Here is a 10,470-nt window from a genome sequence, read left to right as displayed (position 1 = left end):
CATCTTATATTCAGGGTTTTTCTTTTTTTCCTAACTTAATATTCAGATTTTGGTGGGGCGTCTTATAATCGAGCAAATGCAGTATTTTAAATACATAGCTACATTTAGAAAAAATGTTTGTTTTATTTGGGAAGGATCTGACAGGTGGGGGAGTCATTATGGCACAATGTCTGATAGCAGTAATTTTCTTGCATGTTAGACACCTGATAAAAATATCAGCCGCCAACATTTTTTTTATATATATATTTTATACTACTGACGGGATGGGCTGCGTACCAGTAAGGAGGGGTGAGATTTCTTTAACAATGTAAACTGATGTACTGTTTATATTTACATTTTTTCATAGGATTTTCTGACTTTTTTAACACATTGTTACTGTAGCATTTTAAAGCCCACTATTTCTTGACATGTAACATCATGAAGGTAGGGACTAGTCGTGAAACACAAAAAGTGTCTCTTGGCCCCCTTTTTGCCACTCTGCCCCCCAGATATGCCTTTTAACCCCCTATATGCCACTCTGCCCCTCAGATATGCCACTCTGGATTGCTGATATTCCTTTTAACTCCCTGTATGCCACTCTGCGTCTCTGATATTCCTTTTTAGCCCCCTATATGCCACTCTGCCTCCCTGATATGCCTTTTAACCCCCTATAAGCCATTCTGTCTCCAGAAAGCCCTTATACCCCCCATATGCCACTCTTACCCTCCCCCGACTTATCAGTGCTTCCCTAGACTTCTCCCTGTGCTGCAGATTCCTTGGTGTGTAGTGGGGGCAGCAGGTGAAAGTCTGTGCAATGCACGCAGACAACCTCCTCTGCTGCTGCCGGCACTTCCGCCAGGGCTTCTATAAACGAGCACCGGAAGGTCATGTAATGCCGGCACTCCGTCACAGAAGCAGAGGTTGTCTGCGTGCATCGCACAGACCTTAACCGGCTGCTGGAGAGGAGGATCCAGGTCCCCTGCAGCGCTGCGGGGGATCTGGATCTTAGTCTTGTAGTCAGACCTCTATTTAAGGTCTGATTAGAAGACGACCTCAAATATAAGACGAGGGATATTTTTCAGAGCATTTGCAAATACGGTATATTTATAAATGTAAACAGTGCTATAAAAAAGAATAATGTATAAATGTAAATATATATCTTATATTAATGTGCTGCAGTTAGTACAATATGGACTTTTTCCAGTATCAAGAAGATTAGAGCTACAGAGTTCTTACACAGTTCTTGAGAAATGATTCTTCACTTTGGAAAATGTGAAGTTGATGCTGAAGGGTCTGGAGCCACAGCAGCATCTGTACTCCGATGAGCTGAGGGGGAGCGATCAAGTTTCACAGTTTTTGTAACAGGATGCTCTTACCTTTTTAAGAGTCTTTGTTTGCACACTGGTCAGAACACCATTTGCTTGGTCATATACTGTGAGTTTTACATAAGGATCACTGGAAATAAAAAAAATGTAGAAAATACACTTACTACGATGTCACAAAAAGAACTGGTATGTTTAACAAGCGCTGATGGTGAGCTGGAGGTACGAAATAGTAATTAAGACATGGAAGGACCTACAGTCGTATGGAAATTAAAGTACATCCACTTTCAATTCTATGGTTTTACATATAGGGACATAACAATCATCTGTTCCTTAGCAGGTCTAAAAAGTACATAAATACAACCTCATTCAACAAAATAAAGCCAAAATGGAGAAGCCATGTGTGAAAAACTAAGTACAACTAATGATTCAACAACTTTAAGTAATTGTTTTCTATCACTCTCCCACATCATTGTGAAGGACTTTGTGGCCCACTTTACAATGTAACTTCAGTTCATTGAGCTGTGTTTACGCACAGTTCTCTTAAGGTCCCAACACAACATTTCAATTGGGAAATCCTCATGCCCACACGCATCCGAGCTCACACGCGCAAGTACACATTCATACTGGAAGAAACCACTACACTCACAGAAACCCTTACACATACACATCCATGCTCACAAACACACACATACAGGCTCACACACAAATCTTTATACGCTTGTACTACCCCCTCCCGCACATGCATTGCTGGCGGCAGCGCACAGTGCGAGCAGCCTCGTGTTTAATTGCGGAGTCACGTAATCTAACCTTACGTGGCCCCCACTGCATTCCTACATGCCTGCGCTGGTCCAAAATTGTTCACAAAGGGCTGGTCTGATCTGGACTGGTCCAGTCCAGGTCGGACCAGCATACATCCAGTACGTCACTGGATGTATGCCTCTTTAGGTCAATGTCTCAGAGTTCCATACTGCATTTTTCCACAAAGGGTTTAAACCTGTAGGAAACATAATGCAGGACATCTACATTTCAGCTTTACCACATGGTAAACTCGGTTAACAGAAAACACTCAAATGAGTGTGGGCAGGACAGTTTACAAGAGAGTTGTGGTTTTACCTCTCTCATATCAGCTTATGAAGTGCACCAGCAGGTTTCTCCAGCAAGAATGGTTGAGCTGGCTCTATGTAATTAATTGTTCAGTGTGTAAGACTGGAGAAATGTTGTTGATTTAGCCAAATATCTCAATGTACAGGGAAGTCGAAAGTTTTTAAGACAACTCTTCTGCAAAGTCTACTGTCAACTCTACTTTCATGAGCAAAGTGTTGGTAACAATTATAGTAACACTTTATTACCACAGACGTGTTTTTTTTGTTTGCATTCATAGGCACAGAGGCATTCCTCAAAATCTTCTCCAAAGATTCTGCATGGGTCTCTGGCCCCTTAGCTCCAGGCCCATTGATTGCACACCACGCTGCTCTGCCTCCAGGTCTCAAACACTCGCTAGCCCATGGAAACAAAACTTTTGTGCACAGAAATTGGCTGCAACAAGCACCCCAAACTGGCAATAACGAGAAGTGGAGCTGGAGCTCAGGATACATCGATGTAAGCACTTTCAAGTAAAACATGCACGTTGAAGTACCTTAATATGCAGTAATGCTTGCTGGGGCTATCGCAGGTAGTAGACTGCCCACCGCAGGTTAAATCTCATATTTGACCATGCACGTGTATAGCACCAGGGAAAATGACTGGGTGACACTTGATACTCTTATTGGCCCTCAAACCACTAATAGAGTGTAAGATGGAAACAATAGGACCCCTCAGGCCCACATTGCGTGTTAATGTTGTTTCATGCTACTGTGCTGTAATTTGCATGAAAAGTGGCCCCTTTTACTAGCAACTGTGCTGTTGACCACAAGGTGGGCACTTGAAGCACGTGAAACCGAGGGATGGGGCAATCCTCACAGATAAGATGTCAGCAAGCAGAAACATGAGGACCTGAGCAATTACCTTCAGTCTAACACAGCTAGCCAAGAGATAGAGGACCACACTGCTGCTTTACTGGTCAGAAAGAAAGTTATAACTGTGGAGGTAGCATGCATTAATAACAAACATGAAAATACCAAGACAGATTGGTCCAAAAGACTAATATAAGATATATATATACACAACTGGGGCACAGCGGCAGGAGCATTAGAGTCGATGCTTACCTTGCTCCTAAAAGATCTTTCTTTGCCAGTCCAATCCCTGCTATTACTCGCACACGAAGAATACGGGTATTTTCCTGAAAATATTTGAAAAGAATTGCGTTATACTCAATGATTACATTCAAATAACTATTAGCCATCATGACTGGCCATTCCATACTGTCAAATATTAAACCTGTTATGATGACAAACTATCTTGAGTTGAAGCGAGCATGGTTCTCAATGCCAGGAACATATAGTGACAGCAGTAATTATACAATTGCTAATCATAGTATTTTATAATGAATAGCGTTGTCATGCGACTCCCTATTACAGCAATATATATATATATATATACACACACATTTTTTTAAATTATAGGTTAGCGGGGGCCATTAAAAATTGACAGCATGTTAGATTTTTTTATTTTTATTTTTTTTTTCATACGAAGGTGTGGAAGACTACCAGGACTGCAAATTGTACATATACAGTGAAGTAGAATGACCCGTGACACATGGATAACATACCTGGCATTACATACCAGCCATCACATGCACTTCAATGCACACGATAGCTTAGTGACCCATTTCAAGTAACCCCCCCCTTGCAAACGCATGAAGGGATTGATCAGAATCTCCCTTATGCATTTGCGCCCCCCCCCCTCCTTTACGTGTGGGAGACAAGTCTGCTCTCGTCTAACGAGACCACCCGGGGCTTGCACACAATATGCTTCTATTGATTTAAGTAGGAGCACTTTGATAGCAGGGATTGGCGAAAAATTGTACAACAGTGTGTGTGTGTGTGTGGGGTGCGCTGCAGATTCTCCTAACAGTAAGTTATGGGGGGGGTTAAGCTATGATAAGCATATTAAATGGCGTTATGATGCATTGCTCCTTGGGGGAGCTACGTGGGCCCTGAAGTATCCCTTTAGATGTTTGATAGAAGATACTCTAGCTGTATTGTGTTCACTGTAGGTGCTTGCATACGAATCTGAGTATAATATAATGTAATATACACTCATATCATTTCATCACCAGAAACAATGTAATTTTATTGTTGTGCAGTAACAGTTTTGGCAGAAAACATAACAATATACAGAAATAAAATGTATCCTCCACCATTTTCCACACCTTATACGAGACGGGGTAATGGGGCTCCTGAAAAGCTGCAGATCAGATCAGTTGATCGATAACATGGATATTATTTGTGACTCAAGTTTCACGCGTTTCACATTGTGCATGGCTGCCATGCCGTATCCATCAGAGCCCCTTACCAAAAGACACACATTGCCAAATTTAATGGGACAATGTATATATCTCTTGGTTGGACTGATACACGCAAAGAATTTATTGCTAATATAATAAGAAAAAAAAGACGTCCGCAGAGATGGGATATGGGTTTATAATAAGGACGTAGCACTTTTCACAATTAATGAATGGTTGATGTTAGTCTAAGGAATAAACATGTTTACAGCCGCATTTGTTAGGTTGGTGATTACATTAAGTCTAATGCAGTTCTAGTCAGTGTCAACTAGTTCTATCCAAGACAGCTGCGTTTCAATACATGATGGCGGGGTGTGTCGATTCGAAGTATTTCCGATTACCCACACAATGATAGAAATAGCGCATAGGAAAGCGGGATAGGAAAGCTTGCACTGGTAGATTCCTATTGCCTGCCTATATTTATGGTGGCAGCTGAACTAAGCTGCTGATATAGTAGGGTTTGTGCTGGGGTCTCCGATAAGCCCCTTGCCACTGTTCAGACAAGGTGACGCTACTTGATGATGCTCCCTGTTGATCACACGGTGAGATTGCTGCGAGAAGAGCTAAAATATTAGATTAACCCCTTCAGTCCCAGCGGGTTTGGGGACCTCAAAGCCCGGAGCAATTTTGCCATTTTTGCATTATGTCGGTTCAGCGATTATTCTCTTTTCCTGTGAATAGCGTACCCATGTAAACCATATATTGTTTTTTTCAAGGAGAGATAGAACTTTCTTTTCATACCATAGTTAGATGATTAGCTGAAAAGTTTGGATGAGGAATTTAGTAAAAACGAGCGAAAATTAGAAAAAAAAAATATTTTTATAAAATCCCCTCCAAGTTTATGAATTCAGGTGTTTTCTATACTTTCCCAGCACTTATAGGGAACATACTATAAGGTGTACATTATTTGTAGAATTTTTATGCTTATGAATAACAATATCTGTATGCTCCAAACAATAATGGTGGCAAAGAGGAAATTTGTAGGGGCTTCTGGTGCAGGTAGCATGTACGGGTAGCCCATACATACAGGACTATGTTAACAGCTATGCCCATAGGGAAGGGAGCAGTATGTCCCAGAAACAAAACGAGCAGCATTGTTAAATGAGGAAAGCATGGGTATAGTGGTGAGATTAGTTACATTAAGTGAAAACAAAACATTATACACTTCATATTGGCCTCCTAAGTGATAGATGCCTGCAGGGTTCAATCCTGACCTTTGCCAGTAAGGAAGAGCAGTACAACCAGTCGTGGAGCCTGCTAGGAAGCCGGCAGTGTAATAGGCAAGCGGTTTATGCTTCACTGATTGAAAGACATACATGAGGCAATCACCGGCAACACTAATAACACTAATAAAATGACTTCTCTCTCCATAATCCAAAATAAATAGACTAGAATGTTCTGCAAGAAATTTTTGAGGCTGCTGATCAGTCTCTGACCGATCAGCAGCACTCGCTCCTCACGAATGGAGAATCGCGTTCATTGTAAAGGCGAGACTTCCATTTATAAAGGCGGTATGGTTATATCTCATGGTTTCAAAAGGGAGTTAAACTAAAACCTTTGATAGTGACAGTTCGCCTTTAACCTCATGGAAGCAAAGATATGCGCCTCAGGGTACCAGAACCACCAACTTCCTGTTCTGAAATTCTCTCCATTCCAAGAAGAGAGAGGAGTCAAGTTATTATTATCCATCAGATTCCCCAGCGCTGTACGAAGGGTAGACAGGACATATCAATTAGTATATAACAAGATGGCATACAGAAACAATAGGTAACGAGGGCCCTGCTTAAAAGGTGCCGAGCGGTTGCTGAAAACCTTTTCATGAGCGACCCCTCGGCGCCCCTCTCTCTCCTCCCACACACCCCAAAGTCGGCAACCTGGCCGGGTGCCACAACTGAAGGCTTTGCGTGCCCGTTGTGGCATGCGTGCCATAGGTTCGCCATTGCTGATCTAGAGAGTAACATCAAGGCAGTGAACTTTGTCTGTTGGTAGCTTTTAGACGTTTCTATTAAGATGGAGATATAGGGACTGTAGTTGGTCTAGAGGTGCTACTGGAATCCGAAAGAATAGGGTCGTTTTCCCCAAGAAAGGAGCTGTAGACAGAGGCTCACCAACAGTGATAGCCTCCAGAACTGAGCTACGAAGCTCACAAGTGCCAAAGAAACACTGATGTTTAATTAGCATATATGCAAATAGCAGCTACTTCAGCCTTCCCGTCAACAAGATTGCTGAGCATGTCCAAGAAGTTTACATACTAATGCCGCCCGATTTCAGTAGATGAAGCAAAATAAAACACACGTATGCCAATATTGTCATGGCTAGGACAAAACACATTTTACTTTATGATCTGTTACCCATGTTAACATGATCTTATTTACATACGTATAGCAGACACAGACTTTGACCACAGAATAGGGTTGGAAGTCCACAAGCCTGGATTTTCCACCACCAAACAGCTGTTTCAATCTTTTTAGATCTCATTGATGCAGATTAGGAAAGGAAGAAAGAAGTTTTCTCATTCCAATAAGTATCGATACTCCATTAACTGTGCGCATGTATAGAAGATTGCGTGATAAAGCCTTCCAATGTCACGTCAAAACGCAAAGAATTTTATGGAGTGGGGCATGCCTGTAAAAGTTTATGTCAGGTTTTTGCACCTACAATAACCTGATCGCAATTTACCTATACATCTAAGACAGCCACTGAGGGCACTGAGTCACAAGTACAGTTACAAAACATCCTTCTGAACACAAGCTGTCTTTGCAAACAAGTGACAAGTCCTACATAATGTACAGTATGTTAGTTAACATCATGAGTACTAATTAGGCCAATAGAAGGGTCTTGTGTCAACAAAGTAGGGTGGAAGGGTTACCATCACAAATAACCTCTCTCACATTGTATCATCTTGGAAGGTATATTTCCAGCCATGTTTACAAACATCAGGCCGCACAATAATATAGGTTTAACCAAAGATTGTCAGTATAAAGTATAAAATATTTATGTTGACTAGTTTTAACAGAACCGCTGACAATTATATATAAACTAATAATAATATATTTTAATATATAAACTAATAATATATTTTAACCCTCTTACGTCCTATATAAAATACAGACATGACAGACAGACATGTACCGGCTGACCACCAGGGAGTCTGGGAGTGCATTGGTAAGTCTAGGAAGGGGGAGAGTGGCATGTCTAGGGAGCAGGGAGAGTGGCATTATCAGGGGGGCATAAAGCCTATCACAGGGACAGAGTGGCATATCAGAGGGGAATATCTATGTATTTGTGTATTTTTTCTTTACACATAATTTTTCCTTTCAAATAGCACCAAACTTTAAGGGTGCGGCCTATAATCGGGAGCGGCCTATAATTGAGCCAATACGGTATATAATTTTATGGGAACATGTTCTCCTGGGGAACTACTAAGCTTCTTCACATATAGCATAGCCCTAGCAAAGCACCCTGATCCAATATCCATCTTGTGCCCTTTAATGTCCAGAAAAAAGATATGCAGGTGGGGTATTTCCATAATCTAGAGATGCAGCTGTCATGCCAAGCCATGAGTTGGCCTGTCCAGGCCTCTGGCAAGCAAATGGCTAAGCTCAGTGTGTATATATTGTGTAGCCTTTGATCCATGGGCATACAGGATATTCTTTCATCATCTGGCCTTATCAAAGTGTTAATACAGCAGATAACATCACCAGAGCGGGACCTAAGGTGTTGTCAAATGTAGGAGGACATCTGCTCTGAGACGGGTCACCCAGGGGACAACCACATAGTATAAAATATGGAGGATATATTGTGTAGAAGGGTTCAACCTCCATACATATTTAGAATTCCTGGTTTTATTCTTTTGGTGGAGACCAAACATGCCCAGGGAGAGGTGTTCCTTTTATGCGAGACAAGCAGGGCTACTTTGCAAGCAGTTACACCCATTATATTTGGTGTCTAGATATTTGCCTACATACAAAATTATGGAGATGGGCTGCAAATTACATGTTTTAGAAAGCTTTATGTCAGATCGACTCTTCACTGGTGTTCATGAAAGGTCTGATTGAGGAGCCCAAACCCCTGATTCTCCCAGGGAACACCCGGCAGGTCCATCCTCTGTGGTCGATCTATATACCGGTAATATGGGTTTTGGGTAATGAAAAAGAGAGATTTAACCCTTACATAAAGCTTCCAAATGCTCCTGATGAAATATCCAGTCTGCTTTACAGAAAGATAGAATTTTGTGGGTATTTTTTGGTTCTTTGTTGCAAACCAAACAGAAAAAATGAAACCATAGCATACACCTTATAATGTGTGCCCTACAACTGCATGGAAAGTATAAAAATACTATATAAATGAGGTATTTCTGAAATCAGGACACCTAAAGCGATACATTTTGGGAGAAGTTCTGTCAAATTAACTAATTTTCTAAGGACTGAGAGTGGAAAAGGGGACAACGGCTGAACTGACATATGGCTAAATAGCTTCAGTATTTAGGATACAAAATGTATCAGGAGGCCAACTTTCTTCAGCAATACGGCTCGCACTGGCCCAGGGTACTTTGTTCAGTTATCTATACATTAAGCAAGGCCAGCAACAGATGTCACATTATAATATATTCCTTTAGGAGGTGGGGGGGGGGGTTGTCATGTAATGTGACCCTGCTGACTGCCACCCAACTACAGTAGCCTGTACAGTGCGGCTACTACTACGCCACCACCATCTGCCTAGCAAAACATCTAAACCGGTATACAAAGAGCTACTTTGGAGGACCGTAAAGTTCCCATCATCCTCAGCCACCTCCCAGAGGATGAAAGTCTACTTCTTCAATACATTTCCCATCGTGCCCAGTTGCCCACACTGCTGTCTTGTAGTGTCATGATGGGAAAAGTCCGGGTTTGTGCTGAAGCCATAATCCTTACAATAGTATCCACACAATGAGCGCAGCCCCCTCCCTGCCATCTCTAAGCACTTTGGAATGTGTGATCATTGCACACTAATGGGTACTACAATCCCCACAATGCCCCGCGAAGGCACCACTAATCTGCCCCGCACAGAGTGGGCAGCAGCTGACAGGCTTTGTCGGTAACGACGCGTATCTGTCCTTTAATACGACGCTGGGAAATGTCACCCGGCGGCCAGCGGGCCTTCCTGAACAGCACAGGGTTACACCCCGAACTCCCACCCGAAGCATGCACTCTAGGCGGAGGAGGGGGGGTGAGGGGAACACAACCCATCTCTCCGACTTGATGGAAACGAAGGGAGACGCAGGACTAAATTATCGTTACCTCCTCCGCTGGAAGGCCGAACACTTCCAAAGAAGACGCCATCCGCCACTCGCGGGGTGATGTGGGCTCTGCGCGACTTTTCCCCTCCGATCTGTTACGACCAATTCCTGGCGCGGCCACAACACCCGAGCGCGTGGCCAGGACTCGGAGCACGCACGCGTAACGCGCCGAGCCCGCATCCTGCGCGTGCTTCCCCCCATGACACGCCAGTGAGTCACTGGTGCGGGACCATGTCCTCAGCCTGCGGGCCACAAGGTGCCAGAGATGGCTAATAACACAACGAACGCTGGCATTCTTGGCACTGATCATTGCGAATCTTTGCGTCATCATTCATAGTTTTTTTTAAGGACATGCTTAACTGTCACGTGACACAAAAGCAGTCACTGAAAATGTTTTTTGTTTATTGCTTGTATGTGATTAAAACAGACAATAAACAAAGATAAGT

The 10,470-nt window shown here is 42.6% G+C and overlaps 1 protein-coding gene across 2 annotated transcripts in view; it reads right to left on the bottom strand.

The window, feature by feature from the left end:
- Positions 1-10,154, bottom strand: part of NEDD4 (NEDD4 E3 ubiquitin protein ligase) — a 51,399-nt gene extending 41,245 nt beyond the window's left edge. For both annotated transcript variants that reach the window (XM_053462935.1, XM_053462937.1), the window contains exons 1-3: positions 10,026-10,154; positions 3,509-3,582; positions 1,356-1,434 (exon numbers count right to left, since the gene is read on the bottom strand). In XM_053462935.1, the coding sequence (XP_053318910.1) occupies positions 1,356-1,434; positions 3,509-3,582; positions 10,026-10,067 (195 nt within the window). In that variant the 5' untranslated portion in view covers positions 10,068-10,154. The remainder of the gene's footprint in view (positions 1-1,355; positions 1,435-3,508; positions 3,583-10,025) is intronic.
- Positions 10,155-10,470: the final 316 nt, after the last annotated feature.

This window comes from Spea bombifrons, chromosome 4 (assembly GCF_027358695.1).
Source record: "Spea bombifrons isolate aSpeBom1 chromosome 4, aSpeBom1.2.pri, whole genome shotgun sequence".
NCBI classification, from domain to species: domain Eukaryota; kingdom Metazoa; phylum Chordata; class Amphibia; order Anura; family Pelobatidae; genus Spea; species Spea bombifrons.
The sequence above is the reverse complement of the archived record's forward strand: the minus strand, read 5'-3'. Positions and strand labels throughout refer to the sequence as shown.